The 21,650-nt window shown below is 35.9% G+C and overlaps 2 protein-coding genes across 4 annotated transcripts; both read right to left on the bottom strand.

The window, feature by feature from the left end:
• Nucleotides 1-1,621: 1,621 nt before the first annotated feature.
• LOC135584178 (uncharacterized) lies at nucleotides 1,622-14,772 on the bottom strand. Of its 3 annotated transcripts, XR_010475968.1 has the most exons (14): nucleotides 14,491-14,772; nucleotides 14,301-14,398; nucleotides 14,122-14,208; nucleotides 13,872-14,034; nucleotides 8,123-8,839; nucleotides 5,547-5,689; nucleotides 5,267-5,455; nucleotides 5,096-5,186; nucleotides 4,857-5,028; nucleotides 3,460-3,570; nucleotides 3,279-3,375; nucleotides 3,001-3,149; nucleotides 2,354-2,466; nucleotides 1,867-1,884 (listed from the first exon to the last, which is right to left on the bottom strand). XR_010475968.1 is itself a non-coding variant. In XM_065079512.1 (13 exons), exons 1-12 carry the CDS (start codon nucleotides 14,665-14,667, stop codon nucleotides 2,355-2,357), a joined length of 2,157 nt encoding a protein of 718 aa, XP_064935584.1. In that variant the 5' UTR covers nucleotides 14,668-14,771; the 3' UTR covers nucleotides 1,622-1,884; nucleotide 2,354. The 3 variants fall into 3 exon arrangements, 2 of the variants coding, with proteins under 2 accessions (XP_064935584.1, XP_064935585.1); XM_065079512.1 differs by lacking the exon at nucleotides 3,001-3,149 and having other exon boundaries at nucleotides 1,622-1,884; nucleotides 14,491-14,771; XM_065079513.1 differs by lacking the exons at nucleotides 1,867-1,884; nucleotides 2,354-2,466; nucleotides 3,001-3,149 and having other exon boundaries at nucleotides 3,318-3,391.
• A 2,391-nt stretch (nucleotides 14,773-17,163) lies between these two features.
• On the bottom strand, nucleotides 17,164-18,600 carry LOC135587764 (AP2/ERF and B3 domain-containing transcription repressor RAV2-like). The gene has a single exon (XM_065079514.1). The coding sequence runs from the start codon at nucleotides 18,348-18,350 to the stop codon at nucleotides 17,352-17,354; it is 999 nt and encodes a 332-aa protein (XP_064935586.1). The 5' UTR covers nucleotides 18,351-18,600; the 3' UTR covers nucleotides 17,164-17,351.
• Between the last annotated feature and the right edge of the window lie 3,050 nt (nucleotides 18,601-21,650).

The raw sequence follows: 21,650 nt of genomic DNA on the forward strand, positions 1-21,650 counted from the left end.
ACATAAGAAAAACTAGCACCAAACAATCTGTTGCTCTGATACCACTTGTTTGGAAAAAACATGTTAAAGCGGAATATTCTTTTCCCTCTTTGTGTATCAAAATGAGTTTCTCATCAAAATACCAACTTGATATCCAAATGTAAATATCAACTAGCACAGCATAAACAATAGAGCAAAAAATCAATCACACAGTGAGATCAAATCTTTTAACGTGAAAAACCCAATATGGGAAAAACTATGGGACCGTAGTCTACCTCAAACTTCCACTATCAATAGTAATGATAACAGGTTTACAATAGGTCTTCTCTAGAATAACTAGAGGATCACAATAACATCAATATCATAGATCTTGGCTCAAAAAACAGTATATCTTCGTCACGTAGGGTGGATCTCCTTATAAGATAATTCTATGTATTACAGAGTAGATATAGCAGAAAAGTATCTTAGAGAGGGTAAATTGTAGATCAACACCATTAGGATTGTAGAGTTTACTGTAAGGATTCTCTACATAAAATTTGGGTCAAAACTGATAACTTTTGGCCACCAATCATCAAGCAGAAAACTCAGAAACCTAATCTTTCTCTCTCTATTTCTCTCCTCTTTTCTCTACACGTCGCTTGTTGCACGCATGAACACTTCCACGCTGCACCAAACCCTATCTCTCTCTCTCTCTCTTTTTAATTTCTACCTTCAATTAATAATTTGGGCTCAATAAGCCCAATTGTCCAAGCCCATACCTGCCGAATATTCCAACTGACACGCTTCATACAACGGAATGTAACGATGACATCTGCCCGCATCTCCTCCACTTGGTGCACGCCCAAAATCGGAATATTTTGGAAACGTTAGGTTTACGGCGCTAAATCCTTCGATATCAAATTCTTGGGATTTATTTTATATTGAAAAATTGCCGTGTCTTCTTTGTGGTGGTAACACTAGTCTCTTTTTACTGAAAAATACTTCAATAAAACACCGAATGGATAATTAAAAAAAACACTTATGATTAAATTTATTTAATTATATCAATCACTCATAATTTTTCAATTACATGAAGAATGTAAAGTACTCAATACGTTACATCACATCATCTTTATAGAAAAAGAACTATTATGCAATAATTTCTCTAAACATTCTTTAATCATTAGTTAATTGTGTACCAAATTCAACACTGATCTAACAATGGCATATTAAATTCATGTCGATCACATCTAAATATCACTCGCTTTTATCATTTATTATTTACAAAAATATAATAACAACAATTTCTTTACGCATCTATCTTTTAAATTAATTTTCCCTAGAATCAGATCAACTAACTGCTGCAATTTATTATCAGATGATAATGTTATATGATTGGTAGTAATAACAGTACTGTTCTAATAGCGGAACACAATTTAAGATATATATATATATATATATATGTATGTATATATATATATATATGTATGTATATATATATATGTATGTGTATATGTATATATGTATGTGTATATGTATATATGTATATATGTGTACACATATATACATATACATATACACATACATATATACACATACATATATACATATATATATACATATATATATATATATATATATATATAACTTTGTATTAGCCAATATAAGCATTGTTGAGGCACTTAATGCAGCAATTATCATCAGCGGCGATAACTTTGAGATGGTCATAATGAGAAGACCATCTATCAGTCACTACAGCCTCTTAGGGCACTGATTGAGATCCAGATATCAGATTGACCAGCCTCTACAGGACCCCGTTTCTGCTCGTATTGCAACAGGTCACTCGAAGCAATTATCCAACAGTAAAAAAAATCCAAAACTTGCTGCATCTCTTGCTCCTTGCTGAGTTCCCAATTCGAGGCTCATCTGATCAGAATTAACAGCACAAGTTAATCTTTAGCTAGTTAATCCAAAACAGTAACAATTACTATCAACATTGGCGAGCAAATAAAAGCATATTTTTAATGGGAAAGATGTTCTTTAGCTTTGATGAACTCGTTTTGCTTGTTGCATTGCAAGCTTCAGTCTAACTTCTAACTTTGATTTCACATGCCTGACTGTGTTTCATATGAACTGTCACAAAAGAACAGCTGAGATCATGCTTTTTATGAACATGGACTATTTATCTCATATAGTTCCCTTCAATCAATTAGAAGTACCATGCAATTCTATTGAGAATAAGACATTATGACTTGTAAAGGCATTATTTATGCACTTTATTTACAAGAGAATGCAGATGATTCATTTTCAGGGGAAAATAGCTCAAACAAGCTTCAAGTATCAAAATAATGGCCAGCTGTATGTTAATCTGGAAAAAAAATGACACTTGTAGTACCTTAAGCAGAGCAATTTGAAGATGTTAATTCCTCACCGGAGTCACAGCCGACACCATGTCCAAAGTGGGATTCTTGTTTCACAAACCTCCCATGAATTCTTCGGCTCAGGTTCCTGACAATATTGTATATTACTAATTATCCACACTAGTGACTTTAAAATTAAATCAAAGAGGCTAAAATATTTATCCTGTATATGAATGGCAAAGAAGGTAAATAAAGATAGCACAAAAATGCAAACAGCTAGTGCAAAGACCAACTGGCAATTGAGATCATCAAGGGGCCTAGAAAGGCAACACGGCAAGTTTTTTCAGAAGAATCAGACCAAAGTTATTAGTACTCACTGAAGAAAATCCACATATATGCTCTATAAAGCTTAAATGTGTTGCGACACTGGGCATGTTTAGAAATTTGTGAAACCATTTGAAAACTGCCTAATAACAAAAGTTAAATTTGACAGAGTCAGGTCACTGATATGAACTTCCTAGCACATCTAGTTCATCAAGAAAAAAAATGAATCAATTTTTATAGCCAAGTCATAAGTGATTGGAGGTTCTAGAAAAAGAAAATATCTAGTAGAAATATGAGGATTGCAAACTATCATGTGGCATGTACTAGCCAGACATTCTCACACAATTTGGATCATCACCTCTGGTGGAGTCATTTCCATCATCAGGAAAAGAGGGATCGGGAGAGAAAGATGATGGTTAGCTGGCTGACTTGAACAAAAGTCATTCTACCGGCATTCGTCTTATGGTGAAGCCCACGTATCGAATATCTCCTTCAGACCCTTCTTTTCTATTGATTATGGGACAGGAGATACACTATTTAAAGTTCAATAATTATCTCCCTTGAAAAGTAAGCTTGTCCTAATAACCAAGAGAGTTTAAAGAAACTAGGAATTAGTTCAAGAATAGAATTTCATACCGGACAGATGATATATGTCTATCAACTGCTTTTTCTTCCTTTTCATCATATGCAAACCACTTATCCTCAAGTATCACAGAGTCCCAGCTCCCAATATCTGCAAAAAGTAAGGGCTATCTACTGATACTCAGTTATGCAGTGATAAAACAGAAGAAAGCATAACACTTCCGAGAAGATAAACCTTGAAGGATGATTTTTGGATTATTGCAACAGCCCGTAAGTTTCCAATACACATATCCTTTTCCTTCCAAAAATACAGGTTGAGTTCGAACAGCATCACATCTCATGTTATCTGAATTTGTACTCATGAAGAGAAAAATGAATATGTTCACAGCAGCACAGAAAAAATAGTTCTAGTTAGAAATCTCTACCATAATGATGATTTCACATTGTGAAGATTAAAGTTATTTGATATACAGATATACAGATCTCATTGTGAAGATTAAAGTAAAAAGGGAGAAAGAAGCAGTACAGATAAACAACAAAAATTATTTGATAAATTAGACCTTTGCCTCTAAATTGCCAGTCCCAGTCATCAAAGAACTTGATCAAATAAGAATAACAAAGTATACTGTACTGGCTCCAGACATCAACAAACAGTGCAATCATATGGTATACCATATAAAGCACATCATGATAACAGTACCTTAAGCTAGTGAATTTGCTGTGTTTTGCACTTTAAAGGTGAACCTGGACAGGCACACACAGTAGACATCAAGTCTAATGTTCATTCACATCATCTATTGCAGGCAACTCAAATATGCTCTTGAAAATGTGAAAAACAAGTTATTTCATTTTTTTTACTAAACCCACTATAAAATCACCTGAATTTAGTCAATTTGAGACAAATTATGGGTAACAGAGAAAAATCCTGGTTGATTTATAGAAATCTGAGTTTACAGATAATGGGTAACGGAGAAATTAGTGCTTCACTCACTCCAGTGAAGAGTGATAGATGATATATCAAGCACTATGAAAAGTGTTTGAGTGATGAGACTCTATTTAGAATTTTGTTATTCATATCAATGCTTCAAACATAAGTTCATTAATAACAATCATTGGTGTTGTCAAATATCCCAACAAGGTCAATATAGCTAAGGGTAAATGGAGGAAGAGAATGATTGATGCATCTCATGGCACATGTGGTAACAAAGAAACAAGGAAAAGTTGACCGTGAACCTGTGTGGCCATAGTGAATGTACATTCAATGAGAATATCTAACTATTACAAACAATAATAACCAGAAACAAGAAATCATTCAAGGAAAGCCACACATGTGAAACATCATTGTTAAGATACATCAAGCTCAATGTCATCTAATCAGGGGCTTTGTTAAGATACAGTTTACTTCATTACAATGCAAATGCAAGCTGGGAAACAAGGTTCATCTCATACAGTATGGGTAAAACTAGTTAGGATGATTACTGAACAGATGTAGAGCACCAGTCATAATAACTGATGAAGAAACAACCCAATCTTAAATGTGAATCGTACAATCAATATCAATATGCCATAAAGCAAGACCAGAGAGAAACATTGCAGACTGAAAGGATCAGTAGCATCCAATCTAAAACTTACTCTTTGGCAATAGCTCCATTATCTCTAGCATCTCTGCATGAGCTTTCTCTGTTTCAGCACTTATTTGTGAGACAAGATTCTCATGTTCAGCAACAGAGAGAGGTGGTCCTTCTCTCAAAAAAAGCATAGCTTTTGCCACATCATCCTTAAGCTTTTTCTTTAGATCCTTTCCCTGCACAAAATCTATTAGTTCAAGAACTAGCACGACAAACCATCAACAAACTTTTGGGACTCCAAACCTTTCTTTTAGCAGCAATGATTGTTTCTTTCAACTCCTTGTTTCTTTCAATGTACTTTTTATTTTCTTCATCAATCCAGTTCCTCACTTCTCTGGAAAGGGGTAATAGGTGACAGTCTGAGTAAGTAATTAAATTGGAATATAATAACCAAAAAGATATCATGTCACTCACTCAGTTCCAAGAGTCCTATCACAAAGAAGATTCAGCAATCTGAGCTTCTCTGATAGATCCAAACTATTATGTGTCAGAGGACCTTTGTTCAAGCACTTTGAAGGAATCTCTAAGGCACAGTCAGATTCATTTAGGCAGTCAACAAGAGACTGCAACCATTTTTCTCCACTAGTTGAGTATGAGATAGACCTACCAGATCAAAATAATTAAACAGTTTACTGGGCTGAATACCAAATAAAAGTAAAAGCAACACAAAATCTTATGCATAAAAGGATGGTACCCGTCACCCAAGTCCTTTTGAATAAATGACAGTAATTTGATATGGAACTGAAGGATCGAAGAATACACTCCTCGACGACCAACACGCCCTCTTGCTAATTCTCTGAGAACACATTCGGGTTCTCCTTTCTTTATATCAAGGACCTAAAAAGAATGGCAAGCTCATTAAAAAAGAATTCAGCAACCAAAATGGTCTTCAAGTGTCCCTAAGATGAGAATATATTTAATTTGAACCAAAAATACATATATAAATTAAATACAAGGAAATCAATTTGGTATGATGAGTAGCAGAAGTATAAGATGCAAACTAACCAATTATAAGAGGACAGAGCACTTTAATTTGTTGCCAACATTGCAAGGAGAAACTTTGAAAGATCAAAATAAGATCCTCAGATATGGCAACTTGAACTTAGTTTCCCTTAATAATAGGATGAGCTTTGATATCACAGTTAGGGTTACTCCTTTCTGATGAGGTTCTACCAATGTTAAAAAAAAAATCTACTTAAAGGGTAAGACTACATATATTGACACACCTCAAACCTAATATTTCTAGGAGTCTCCTAAACTGAACCATCCTTAAAGTTTCTCCTAATAAATTTACATTGAACATGAAGAATGACTGAATCTATGTTTCTTTAATGTTATTTACTTTCACTTCCAAACACATTGACTTCAATTTTGTGGTTTTCTTGGTTCTTTTAGTACTTGGATGTAATTTATCATTTTGCTTTTTCTTATAATGAAGTGACATGATAATGAGAACATTTCTTGTGGCATTTTGACATAACATGAATAAAACACAGCACAATTACCAACTTTTATGCTTGCAAGAAACAAAGATCTGAAGTTTGGGGTAATCAAATATGCATCCTGTTATTGAACTCAGTTTATATGCTTCTATCACACAAAGACCCAGCTTCCAGACAAACAAAAGAAAAGAAAAGGGTATGGTTAGACCATATGTGATTCAGCTTTGAGATCTTGTTTTCTTTTAAATCATGGATTCATGATTATCTTACTATGCACTTCACAAAACAACTTATAAAAGTTTAAAACACTTCTCAAAGATCTAAAAAAATTATAGTTTGGATCTATCAATTAATTCACAAGTTGATTTCAAACTCCTATATTGAACTAACAAAAGTATGCAAACTACATTTCATTGGCCTTCCATAAGATGACATACAAAGGCAAGGATTGAGATATGGCAGCAAAAAGGATAATATGAGATGACAAGCAAACAAAATTAAGGTAAAACTTCAAAATGAATCTTATTAAACCACCTAATCTGACAAACCAAAATTGACACTTGCATTTGCAATATGAACTGATATTATTATAAGGGACATGTCATATGGTGGCAACAGAGGATTTCACTAAATCATCTCTCTGCAATTAGTCAAATAATAAAATGCCCATCTAATACTTTTTTTATATCAAATCTGCCTTCTATGTCAATTAGTTTTTTTGTTACATAACTATTACACTTCTCATAATGAAGATTCTAGCTCTAGATAAAGCCCATGATTACCTGAAAGCTTATAATTTGCAATCATCTTGTCTTTATTTCATGCATTTTCATTTTCTTCTTTTCAAAAGTTCTCAAGTTTTTCATATAATGTGACTCATATCTGGAGCACTCTTAACCAGAATATCAGATAAGGGAACATTCAGTACCAACATCAAGACATGGCACCTAGTGACAATGAATATGGAAGCAAAACTAACAATTCTAGATTCCAAATTACTTTCTCAAGACACTTATCTCTGGACATAGATTTTTTCCTGCCACATCATGAACTTAGTTACAGATCGCACAAAGTAGAGTACATGATCACAAAGGATTTCAGCAGTAAGCCTTTTAGCATGTGCATCCCCTTGGAGAGAGTCTTCTAGTCACTTCTCCAAGGAAAAAGGAGAAACTGTCAAATGGAATGGGAAGAAAAACTCAAATTTAAAGTGTAGATTTCTGCCAGAATTCCTAACTAACAGAATGCTAAACTTCAGTTTATGTTCTAGACCATGCTGAATTTTCCTCTGTAAGCAAAAATGATTCCCTTGCCAAATTAGCTCAGAAAGTGAAGCTTTGACATATAAATAGTACATAATTAAAAAAATGTCTTTTACCCTACACATATTATATCATATCTTATATTTTCAATATTTCACATATTACCATATTCATATTGTGTCATGTCCATGTTTCATACAAACAAATTGAAAGCATCCTTCATAAACATTATTTTCTTAACCACTAAATTACATGACATAATATGCAATCAACATACTATAATTACAATGATCAAGACTTCCAGAAAACCAGTATTTAAAAGCTTAAAAGGCAAGACTTGGTCCACTAACAAAAGGGCCTTTATCTTTGTTCTGCAAATGAGCAACTCCACTAGAATCACACTATATCCACTACAAAAAGACTCATAATCTGCAAATGAGCCATGTCAGCGCAAGGACACAATGAGCAACCGAAGGCACATAATGCAGACACTACAAACACTTGCATCCCTTCCTCATTCAACATAACAGTACATTGTAATAATATTGAGCTATCTGACATCATACCTCTGAAAATGCATTGCAAAATTCCAGAAACTGCAAAGCTGCTCCAACATCCTCAGCTGCCCAGTCATACCCTGAAACCTTTATTAATGGTAAGCCCTGAGGAACAACTATTGATATGTTATCATGTTCAAAGGGGACTTTGGCACCAGGTTTCCTGGACTTGTGCTTTTTTGGTGGCAGTTTGGCTTTGACATTCTTGTTTGGCATGTCAACTAAGACTTCTGCTTCATCACTATTTGAGTTTTTAATACCATGTTTCTGGAACCTTTGTCCTTTGCACAGTGTTTTATTGTGGACATTGTTCTTTTTTCCTTTGTCAGATACTTTGATCTCATCTTTGTTAATACAATTATTCATGTCATCATGTAATTGCTTAAAAAGCATTCCCACATGTTGCAAATCCTCATGTTCATTATCACCACAATTATTAGGGACATGCTCATCATTGTTTAGCTGCATCCCTATTTTGCTGGATATTGCAGATACTTTCTTTGCACCCTTTGTTGGTGCATTTGCATTCTTCAGTCTTGCATTTCCATTGCAGAGCTCAATAACATTCCCACCATCACTCTCATTCAAACTTCTCAGCTTCTTCAGTCTTCTTTTCTTTTGCTTTTGTGCAGGTACTTCATCATTCTCGTCATCAATGCTAGAACACCGTACATCCTTCAGCTCATCATGGTCTTTTTCCTTATCTCGACTTCTTTTGGGAGTCACCTGAGAAGAAATGACTAGCTGAATTTTTATTGATAGTGAATATGAATTTATATACACTAAGAGATATTACAAAATATGATAATTACATAATTTTCATGATCAATAATAAATATAAAATATTCACTAAATCATTTCATAATGTGGGAGATCATGTTGAGATCATGATTTTCATTATTGATAGAATCATGATAATATACTATCATAATTTCTATGATTTAGAATCATGGTAACATAGTATCAAAATATTGTGAAGATCATGATAATCGTATCATAATTTATTTTTCTTAATAATGTCTTTCCTAATATGCCCCTGTAAGATGGTGCTCCCATCGAAGACATCGATCTTGGATCGAAGTAGAAGGAATTGCTAACGAAACAAGGACTTGGTAAGAACATTTGTAAGTTGATCAAAAGATGAGGCATGAGAGATACGTAGCTCGCCATTTTGAATTTTGTCATAAACAAAGTAAAAGCAAATAGTCATGTGCTTATTCGAGAGTGAAATACAAGATTAATACATAAATATGTAACACCAATATTATCAAAATATATAGATCAAGGATCAAAGATTATGATAAATAATTCATATGGCAATGATTAAATCCAACAAAGTTCAACAATTATATAAACAACTACTCGATATTCAGCCTCCGTAGAAGATCTTACAATAGAATGTTGTTTCTTGGAATTCCAAGAGATTAGATTGTGACCAAGAAATACAATATAAGCATTGGTAAATGTCCTGTCATCTTTATTACCTACTCAATTGATATCCGAAAATACATAAAGCAATAGAGGAGAGTCCTTTTGGAAAAATAAGTCATAATCAATAATGCCCTTTTAAGTATCAAAGAAGACATTTAATAGCTGTCCAATGATTAGAAGTAGGCCTATGTATAAATTGAGATAATTTATTCACTGCATATACAATATCCAAATGAGTAAATGCCAAATACTATAGACTACCAACAATTTATCGATACTCAATGGTGTCATTGAGATTAGCACTATCAGATAGGGTAAGAGAAATATTTATAGAGATTTGTGTAGCAATAGTATTGGCTTCAATCATTTTGGTGTGATCAAGAAAATCATGAATACACTTTTGTTAGCACTATCAGATAGGGTAAGAGAAATATTTATAGAGAGTTGTGTAGCAATAGTATTGGCTTCAATCATTTTGGTGTGATCAAGAAAATCATGAATACACTTTTGTTAAAAAGAAATAGATCATTTGCTATGTGGATTACTTAAACACCAAGAAAATAGCTAAAAGACCCAAGATCTTCAGTAGAAAACTTATTTCCAAACTACTAAATAAACTAATTAATTAGTATTGGTTTATTATCAATAATAATTAAGTCATTCACATAAATTAGTAAAAACATGATTATACCTTCAAGAGAATAAATGAATAACAAATTATCACATTGAAATTTATAAAATCTAACTAAGACTAGATATATTCAAAGTTCATGATACGAAGTACGAGAGGCTTATTTAAGACCATAAAGAAACTTGCATAACTTACAGACATGTTGAGAAAGATTATGATAAATAAAGCTTGAAGGTTGTCTCATAAATACATCCTCGAAAATATGACCATGAAGAAATGTATTATTTACGTCCAACTATCGGAGTCTCCAATTGTTAAACAAAGAAAGATATAAAATAATACGAATTATTGTTGGCTTCACAACTGGAGTAAATGTGTCGGGATACTCAAGGCCTGGACATTGATAAAATCCCTTTACAACAAATCTCTTTATACTTATTGATGAACCCATCGGGATTTCATTTGATATGAAAAATCTATTTGCACCCTACAAGATTTTGATTTGGATGAGATAGGACTAAGTCTCATATACCATTTCATAATAAAGCATTATATTCTTTAGACATTGCTACTCGCCATTCGAGAATTTTAAGGCTTGGTTAACAATAAAAAACTCAGAAATAAATTTTGGGATTATTTTATGAAAATAAAAAAAAATATTTATTTAATTTAAAGATATGATTTTTGGATCTAGTAACCATCGAATGAATTAGTATAAGGTCAATGACATCTCTAGGACGTATTGAACGAGAAAAATTTAAAGTAAGGATAGTAAAACCAAACCTTGTTATAAATTCTCTTGTTCCATGACACTCTCATGAGACAATTGGATGGATGAGATAACCTATTATTCATCATGCACCATTGAGAAAAGACCTGGTAGGATCTGAGTGGATACAGTATTTGGATTGGTGGATGGGTTTCATATTTCAACTTGAATGAGAATGATAATATAAGGTGACTTATGAATTTGTGGAATCAAATCAACAAAGTTATTGGAAGTTAGTCTAGGTAAAAAAAAGAAATGATTTATAAGAAAAAATAAATTCCATAAAATTAACATGATGAGAAATGAAAATTCTTTTTGTTAATGGATCAAAACATTTAAAAACACTTAAATTAATAGAATATCCAAGAAAAAAACATGGTTTTAATCAAGCTACCAATTTGTTGTGGGTGTACAACTTTAATCATGGATAATATAGACACCTAAAAACATATAATTTACTATAATTAGGAATGGATCCAAATAGTTTTTCAAATGGTGAAACTATGTTTAGAACTGGAATGAGCATGCAATTAATAAGATAAGTTGATGTGTCAAATACATAAGACCAAAATTAAAAACGTAAGAAAGCATGAGCAAAGAGTGTGAGACCAATTTGGACAATGTGTTGATAACAACGTTTCGCGGTCCCATTATGTTCAAAAGTATGTATACGAGTGAGAAAATGAGAGATTCCATTAGTTTTAAAAAAATTATAAAGCTCTTGAAATGCACCACCATTATCAGAGTAAAATGAAATAATAGATCGTTAAAAGAACTTTTCAACAATAAGTTTGAACTTTAAAAAACGATGAATACTTTAGATTTTTGCTTCATGAGAAATAACCATATGTACTTAATGAAACAGTCAAATAAAATATTAGTTAAATCTGTCATGAGATTATATTGGTGATGGACCGACTCCAAACATTAGAATATATAAGTTCAAGAGGCAAATTACTTACGAAAGAAGATGTAGAAAATAAAAGCTTATGCATTTTATTGCATTTATATGAGTTACACAAAAAGGGATGACAAGATGATGATGATAAAGGTAAATTGCAAGAACAAACAATATGATTTAGAACCTTAAAAAAATGCCCAAAGCGATTGTGTCATTCTTGAAATGGAGCCTTGATGGTGGCCAAAGCAAAGATAAGATGGATTTAGATGGTTCAATTGTTGGCTACTCATAAACTCTATCTCTATTCAACCCTTCTATGAGATGTGCCCCCATGTTGAGATTCTTCACAACAAATGAAGAGTAAGAATTCAATAAAAACATTATTAGAAGAACATAATTTAGAGACAAATATTAGATTCTTCTTCATATCAGAAACACAAGGAACATCAAAACCTAAAAAGGATTTTAAGAAAAACGAAAAGTTTTTGAAACAAGTATAAGTTATTTTAAGACCTTTATCATCACCTATCATGATATCATCTAAACCATCATAATCTGAATAAAGAAACAGATTATTCAAGTCAAATGTGACATGATGAGAAGCCCCAAAATCAATAAACCAATTTGATAAAGGCTAAAAAGATTGAGCAACAAAATTAACACATGATGATGGTAATAAAAATCGAGTAGGTGGTGCAACAGGATATGTAGAATAAAATGAGTATGAAGGCTGAAACATCTATAGAATAACAATTTGCAAGCGATGATATTTCTTAACAACATAGCCTTACAAGTCACATATTTGACAAGTGACTTTATTGTTGAATTGTTAATCGGATTTGTTGACACTTTTATTGTGATGTTGTTGTATGTTGCCTCCAAAATGATTGTTTGGACAGTTGTCTTGCTGGCTGTGAATCTTGCCTTTGTTACTAGAATTAGCTTTATTAACAAAATTGACAATGATGGAAACAACATCAAAAGATGGTGACTTTTGCTTAAGATAAGCTTCATAGTGAAAAAGCTTATCATGAAGTTCTTCAAAAAATATAAAACTATCGTGAGCACGAATCGTAATTGAGATCTTATAATCTGAACCAAGACCATTTAATACATAAAAAATGATCTCTTCATCATCAAGAGGTGCATCAACTTGAGTTTTGATGGCCTGCATGTAGTTCAAAAATAGACATTGTGCCTTTAGAAAGTTTGAAGAGAGTTTCTCGAAGTTGTATGAGGCGACCACGAGACTGGTTAGCATACATTATTGCAAGCTTGGACCATACTCATAAGAAGATTTGATAGAAGCTACGTAGGGACTGATATAAGGAGAGAAAGAGGCAATGATAGCACTTCTAAGAAGAACTTGACGGATCCAAAAAGTGTATTTAGGATTAATAACTTCAAGATTATTCTCTCTAATCGTTTGTGTAGCACAAGTGATGGTACTAATTACAAAGTGGAAAAGAAAAAGATCCAAAGCAACTTACAAGAAAGAAAGACTTACTAAAGCGTAAAATTCAATAGAAATTACAATGCTACCTTCAACTACGATGAAGGAGGTACAAAATAACAATAGCACAGAGAGGATCAAAGGAAAAAAAAAAAAAACTCCTCGAAGCAACCATGGCTCTGATACCATGAGAAGAAATGACTAACTAAATTTTTATTGACAATAGTATGAATTTATATACATAAGAGAGTTTACAAAATATGGTAATTACATAATATTTTTAATCAATAATAAATATAAAATATTCACTAAATCATTATATAATACGAGAGATCATGTTAAAATTATGATCTTCATTATTGATAGAATCATGGTAACATGTTATCATAATTTTTATGATTTAGAATCATTATAATAAAATATCAAAATATTGAGAAGATCATGATAATCTTATCATAATTTATTTTTCTCATTAATATATTTACTACTACCACCGACCCCTTTGATAAATGCTAACTTATAAGCTCAATAAAGACATGTAAAATGTGTATAAGAGAGAACTAAGAGTCGTACCTTTGTACAGGTAGGAGGTACGCATGCGCTCAAACTTCTCAGCCCATTTGCAGCACTTAACACATCAGATCCCTTGTTATCCAGCAATTCATGCACCGAAGAGAACCCAGTTGCCTTGGCGGCATGGATGAGAATTCCCGTTGGTTGCTGGCCCTTCTTCTTCCTATCAAATTAGGAACCAATTCCTTCATCTCCTTACGATGGAAAGAATAGAACAAATCATATGACTATTCCAAAGAAGAATGATTACATGCAGAAGCTACAGTTGCAAACGCCACGGCATTTGGGGCAACTCCAATTCTCCAGCACAGCAGCCTCTTCCGCGTTCTCCCCGTATCTGAAGCAACGAAAACTCCTGCCGTCGTTACCCTCGGATCGGAACAAGATGTGAAACAAAAAGCAGTGAGAGTTAGCGAGTGTATGCGGCACCTGTTGAGGAGGCACTTGTGGCAGAACTTGATAGGGCAAGGCTTGTCCCCCCTTAGCTGCTTGCACGACGCCGCGAAATCCATCGTCTTCTGCCGACACTGCGAATATCACACACAGCAAAATAAGCGCGATTCGTCCAAATCAAGAAAAATGCAAAGGATCATGAAGAAGAAGAAGATATTCGGGAAACCTGATGACAAGTCTTGCCGTTCTCGGAATCGTAGATTCGGCCACCGATGACTCGAACGCCAGGCGACTTGGTGCGCTTTCGGGGGGAGGTGGCAGAGGAGGAAGAGGCTTCGGCCGTCGTCTTGCTTTCCTCCGCGGCGCGGCGGTCGGCAGCGGCGGCGTTGCGGGGCACGGCCATCGGGTCGGAGATGGTTAGGGGAGGGGACGGAGGAGAAAACGGTGTTCGATGGAGGCTCTCAAAAGGAGGGAGACGAAGGAGGGCTTGTGAAAATTTTGGAGGTCGATTTAAAATAGAGCCGAAGCGGGGTTTCGGCGAGGGGAAAGTTTTGGGATGGTAGACGCGTGGGTGCGTTCCTCGGTGCGAAAACAAAAAAAAAACGATCCTTTCCTCGAAATCAGTACTTACTCATTTCCCCACCCCACCATTCGGGAATACTGGTAGCCTTGGAGGGTCCCATTTACACACCAATCACTAGGTGGTAGTTCTGTGTCACGTGGTGTTTCCTGCTTCGGCGAGCGCGAGCGTGAAATCCGGTGTTCAAATTCTTCTGACACCTACACTTACATCCACTAGTACACCCCGATGATGAACCGGGCCGCCAAATGGGCCCATGACCCGTTAATTAGCAGACGTGTTCTTTGTGTTTAAGTTTCGATTGGATGCGCCTTTATTTTAAATTTATAATTTGATAACTCCTGTAATTATAATTTTTTGACACAATTATATTTCACATTTTACCCCTTTGCTTCATGTTGGACTTTTGTCTGTCTCCTTTCAAGGCTCGTTTTAGGCCTGTTTACTTTCATTATTCCATGGAGACATGGGTTTAGCACGAATACTTTCATTATACCATGGAGATATGAGATTGGTATGAATTCCATCCATTTCCATTATGATCTAATGCACGAGATCCTTCCACCAAAACCAACCACTTAAGTTTACTCTCTACAGCTAAATATCATGTCGAATCAGAATCGAATCAATCGATAATCAATTGGATTCGAATCAATTTATTAATAAATTAATTTTAAAAGTTATAAATGGTTTTGATTTGATGTACTATTCTTCTATTTAGTTAATCAATTTAGATCAAATAAAAAATTAATTAAAAAAATTTAGTATGATCGAATTTGCTATCTTAAACCCTTGACCAATTAATCAAATCAGTCTAAAAACCTCCAAACTCCTAAAAACTCTATTGTTCAATTCAATTTCATAAATCTTATCATGTTAATTCAATTTGATCAAGATTATTGAACCGAATCAATTTATTTAATATATAATTTAAATTATTTAAATTTTATAAATCAATTAATCGAATCAAATTAATAGATTTTAAATCTATTCAGTTTGATAGGTCTAAATCGTTCCGACCTATCTTAATTTTATCGAATTAAATCGAAAATCAATTAGACCCTTAAAATTTTGATTCGAGTCGATTTAAACCCCCCTACTCATTACATACTCGACTTCAGCTTCTCCAAGATAAGTCTACAGTGTGGTTTTTGTTTGACACCGCACAAAAGGACCCACAATCCAGTAGTATTGTTAGGTCGATCCGTGGCAGCAAAAAGAAACATCAATCAGATGTGTTTCCGATGTCTGCTGTCACTGTAGCACCCAAACCATTTTACTCGAGCTTCACATTCTCCTCTTACGTGCAACGACACCAGCCATGTTTCTGTGTTATCTGAATCCAACCTTTGTCTCCGCAACAACAAGCTAAACAACAAAAAACACCATGTCCGAGTCGCCTGGTGTCCAGATTAAGCGAATCCCCTGGTAAGTGTTGCTGATCCGTTCAATCCAAGCTTGTCGTCTTCAAAAAGATCAAGCGCCATCATCATTTCTGGTTGCCCTTGAGATGATCAGGACGAAGACAGGGAATCCCCTACTGGCAGCGCATGCAAGTTGGTACGTCTGCCACAAGAGATAATCCCCTACTGTTAGCCCTAGCAGAAAGCACATGATTGGAGTTCGGTGATCCACGTTTCTTTGTACGTCGAATTGTATCGAATACACAGACATGGAAGAACAAGAACTAAGATCTGTCAACCACAGTTGCCCATTAAGTAACTAAGAACAACAATGATCTGTTAAAGAAGGCAAATCCTAAGAATAATTAGAACATCCTGCCTTCAAATCGTTGATACTTCACTTGACAACCCAACCGTAGTATACTGATATGTGCATTTTCTTCTGACGATGAACACACACAAAAAGGAGAAGATGAAATTAAAGAAAGCTCAAGCAGGGCTTAGTTTGGCAGCTAGCACTCGTCACTGTGCTGCCTTATGCCTTTCACTTGCCCACATTAAAAATAAGAGAACTATGCTTATTGTTATTGACTTCCACTTGCAATGTAAATGTAGAAGTGTACTGGTACGAATTACTGCCACAGGCACCCAAAAATGTGATCAGATAAGTGCTTTCCACATATAGGTTGCATACTTTCTTACTCTATTATGTCCGACCATTTTTTCCTTCCATGTTTCTTCTTTGATTCTTGTGAACATTTTAGGAAGAATAATTATAACTAAGAGGAATCTTTTGCCTGCATTCTATATTATACACAGAAATATTCATTTTTGTTACATCCTCATGATCAAAATATCAGCAACATTTTGCTTCTGAGTGCAAGTAATAGACCAAGGAATATGAATGCAATGCATCTGGACATTAGAGATGCCACGCAAGTAATAGACAAACGAATGAAACAAACAAGTTAATCGAGAAGAAGTAACCTTCAACTTCTCCATTCTAAGTTCTCTCGCACAATTAATGTACTCTTTTTTGTTTCATGAAAGAAAAGATAAAAAGGAAGAACACTACAAAGCCTCTATGAAATGCTTCGTGAACAACTATTGTGATGGAGATGACTCCATTTCTCTTCCTCTCTTCCCGTCGCCGCCGCTCACCGATGGCAACTCTGATATGTTCACGCCGAACAGCTTCACAACCGGAAGCGGCCTAATAGCCGGCGTCATCGTGCGATTGCTAGCGACTGCTTCGGTTCTCCAATCGATGTAGAGCTGCTTCTCCGGCCCGGTGGATCGCCAGAAACTGACCACATCTCTGGCCTTGAGGTTCTTCTCCTTCACGAACCGGCTCCAGCCTTTGGTCAGCACGTAGCTCTGGCTACTGCTCCAGTACGAGTACCTAAACCTCCACACCTTGCCGCCGGCATCCTCGACGTTGAGCAGCACTCCCTTGCAGGCCATGCCGCTGCTGCTCTTCAACGGGAAATGCTTCTCGGCGTGCTGCTTTGGTATCACCAGCCTGTTCAGCTTGCTGACGTCGCTCGGCGTGACCGACTTATCGAACAAGATCACGCGAGACGACCGTAGGTAGCCCGGCGTCGTCCGCTTCCCGGCAAACCCGCCCGCTCCGCAGCTTCGCTTGCTCTGCTGGAGCTCGTCGCGGTACGTGTGCTTGCGCAGCATGTCCACGATCTCCGCTTTGGAGTGCGTCTCGAGGAAGGAGAGCTCGCCGGCCTCCTCGTCGTCGGACTCTGACAGGGGATTGAAGTTGGTGACAGCGTCGCGACCGCGGAACCGTTGCGCAGCGACGTCGTAAGCGCGCGCCGCGTCCGCCTCATCGCCGAAGGTGCCGAGCCACACCCGTTGGTGCCTCTCGTAGATCTGGGCGCCCCACCGCCCGTTCGGCTGCGGCACGACGCCTTTGTACCGGCACGAGGCCAGCTTCCTGGACTCCGCCTCGATCCCGCCCTCGGGTGCCGGGTCAATCACCAAGCTCACGCCACTGCCCAGTCGCTGCAGTGCCACGGCCGCGTGCAGTGGTGCCTGCAGCCGCTTCTCCGAGTCGATGCTCGATGCCTCTTCGACACAGCTACTCTCCATGGCTTAGGAAGCTTCAAGGCGAGACAATACGAGGGGAAATCTTATATAGGCTTACGTCTTACGGATGTGGTGTACACTTTTCAGGAGGTTCATGGGGAAGCTGCGAAGGTTCAAGGGACGAGTTTGGCTTTCGTCATTGCTCTCCTCTTTGGAGATGTTGGATGGGATGTGGGTGATGTGATCAGAGAGGGTCCTGCAGAGCCGCAAGTTGGATCCAGTGGGGATGATAAGCTTGTCGGAGCATGTGGCCAGATGCATCCCCCGAGCTTCGGTCGCTCAACTGCTGATTGAGCTGATCATGACTTCCGTTCTTGCATTGATCTGTTGATACACAGTGAACAGAGGTGACGTTTTTGTTGGCGACAACCATGCATGCATGAGACTTTCCGTTTGATTAATTGGCTGCTTCTGCCGCAGAGACTATTATCGAAAACATAACGTGACCGTATGTTTCTGTTAATGATTTGTTTGAATGATAAATAGAAGGAATTATTAGAAGCAAAAACTTGGAAATTATGGAGGAGGACTTGCGATTTCAGGCTATGCTTTGGTTATATGGGCCTTTGTCCCGGAGCCCTTCATCGGAGAAGCTTCTAGAAGATACAACGAATTACATATAGTAGACTTCGGGTGCTATTATTTTTAATCATTTCTATTTTTATTCATCTAGCTGGCTTCTATCCACTTCGACACGGACATAATAATTGACATAATATTGTTCTAAGCTTTTTTTTATATATGATGACGTTAAATTTTGATCATCTGTATAGAGCTAGCATGATCTTATGTCTAAATATTATTTAACGCTTTATTTTATGTATGATGAGGTTAGATTTTGATCCTGTCCAAAATGATAGGCTTTGTTTCATGTCGAAATCACAAACTTAGATAATACGATTGACTAAACTTTCCTATGGATATATGGAAAATCATTGGTCCATAGTAGGCAACAAAATAACTAATGTATTGATTAACATGTTGAAGGTGAATCACTTATTCAAAATATCATTAGATTTAGCTAATTTTTATAGACCGGAGTGTTATTCAAACGCAGATGGATGTCGAAGTTATCTACAAACTATAAATCCCTCCTCCAGTCGAAGAATATTCTTTAAGAGCAAGAGCTTCCTTACAATATTTCGAATAGGATCCTTTGTTTACTCAAATTTATATGGTTTTATAATATATCATTTGATTCTTTTGATAATACCTACCTCGCTAAGCCTAATATAAGTTAAAGGTTGAACTATAATGCTGATGAATGAGTTAGCAAATAAAGTTTAAATTTATTGTTACAAAATAACACTTCTCGAACTATCATAGTTTAAATAGATGTGCATTTATTCGATGATGAGATATGCTTATATTATTTATATGTAATAACACATCTCGATTGTGTCTCTATTCATTATGTTGGAGACTATCTTTTTTTCAAACAGAATATTTCATAAAATATTCTACAGGGAGACAACCTCTAATCACATCTAATAATCTCTCCTTAGCCTTTTATCTATGTTGGTGGCAAGCCCATAATCTCCTACTTTTGACCCTTACTCATGTGGGCAAATGGATAGAGGGTGACTCGTCTTTTCCCTCCACCTTGTACACATGGCTATTACGTGTTAGATAACGATAAGTTGATAACATACTCCCTATCATTTGTCTCCCTCCCTCCCAAGGTGTGCTTCAAGACTCTTACTAAAGGGGTCCAAAATGCACGTCTAGTTTATCCGATATGTCAAGCTCATACTTCTTTGATCTATTGTTGATCTAGAGGTGTATTTAGTTCCTCTAGCATGAGTTTGTCTGACACGTCTAGTCTATCATGCATCTCGCATAGTCCGGAATAAGTTCGTCTGACATGTTTGTCTGCGATCACCTCCTCCAATTGTAATTGTACTAGTGGTGATCTATTACCAACCCGACCCTTATATCATCAAAGGATGCATATTAATCAAATGGGGTCGAGTTTTCTGATCTTCATGCCTTGGGCAGAAGTGGTGGTCAGGCTTCCCAACCTCCATGCCTTAGGTAGCTTCCTAACTGTTGGGTCCAGCCCATATGTGGGCTTGAACAATTTGGGTCATAAACCCAAATCAATAATTAAGAGAGAAAGAGCAAAAGGTGAAGGTAGCAAATTAGAGATAAAAGTGAGCGTGCGCAGCAAACGCATGCAGTGAACGGCGGTGGCACACGACAAAAGAGAGAGAGAATGAGAGAGAAAGATTAGATTTCTGAGTTTTTCTGCTTGACGATCGGTGGCCAAACATTGTTAGTTTTGGCCCAAATTTTATATGAAGAATCCTTGCAGCAAACTCTACAATCCTAACGGTGTTGATATATAGTTTACCCTCTCTAAGGTACTTTCCTGTTATACCCATTTTGTGAGACCTAGAATTTTCTTTTAAGGAGATCCATCATATATGATGATATGCTAGAGTCAAGATCTATGTTCTTGATGTTATTATGATCCTCTAGTTATTCTAGAGAAGATTTACTATAAACCTTTATCATTATTATTGATAGTGGAAGTTTGAGATAGACTACGGTCCCGTGATTTTTCCCACATTGAGTTTTCCACGTTAAAAGATTTGGTCTCACTGTGTGATTGATTAATTGCTCTATTGTTTATATTGTGCTGGTTAATATTTTCATTTGGATATCAAGTTGGTATTTTGATGAGGAACCCATTTTGATACACAAAGAGGGAAAAGAATATTCCACTTTAACATGTTTTTTCCCATCAAGTGGTATAAGAGCAACAAGTTGTTTGGTGCTAGTTTTTCTTGTGTGATTGAAATGGAGCAGTCATATGATATGATTAAATTGAATTCATCAAATTATTCCACCTGGAGGCGTCTGATGGAAGATTTACTCTATTGCAAAGATTTGTATAAGCCTATCAAGATTAAAGATAAACCTTCTACTATGGACGATGAAGAATGAGAAGTTCAACATAGAAAAACCATTGCCTATATTAGAAGATGAATGGATATAAACTTGTATGAGCATATTTCAGATGAAACCAGAGCTAATGTTATTTGGCAAAGATTAGAAAATCTCTTTGCGAAAAAGACAATAGGAAATAGAATTTCTCTCCTCAAAAGACTTATAAATTTGAAGTGTAAAGATGGTGGTAATATTGTTGAGCACATAAGCCTATTTCAGAGTCTTGCAAACAAGTTGGTTGCTATGAAAATGAATATAGATGATGAGATACAAGGATTATTACTTCTCAGCTCTTTACTAGAAAGTTGGGAAACGTATGTGATGACTATTTGCAACTCCATGTCAGAGGGA

This window comes from Musa acuminata, chromosome BXJ1-8, assembly GCF_036884655.1.
Source record: "Musa acuminata AAA Group cultivar baxijiao chromosome BXJ1-8, Cavendish_Baxijiao_AAA, whole genome shotgun sequence".
Taxonomy (NCBI): Eukaryota; Viridiplantae; Streptophyta; class Magnoliopsida; order Zingiberales; family Musaceae; genus Musa; species Musa acuminata.

Coding starts and splice junctions, on each gene's coding strand:
- LOC135584178 (XM_065079512.1), bottom strand. CDS start 14,667: ATGGCCGTGCCCCGCAACGCCGCCGCTGCCGACCGCCGCGCCGCGGAG. Junction 14,035..14,121: donor TGCAACTGTAGCTTCTGCAT/GTAATCATTCTT, acceptor CTAATTTGATAG/GAAGAAGAAGGGCCAGCAAC. Junction 5,187..5,266: donor GATAGGACTCTTGGAACTGA/GTGAGTGACATG, acceptor ACCCCTTTCCAG/AGAAGTGAGGAACTGGATTG.
- LOC135587764 (XM_065079514.1), bottom strand. CDS start 18,350: ATGGAGAGTAGCTGTGTCGAAGAGGCATCGAGCATCGACTCGGAGAAG.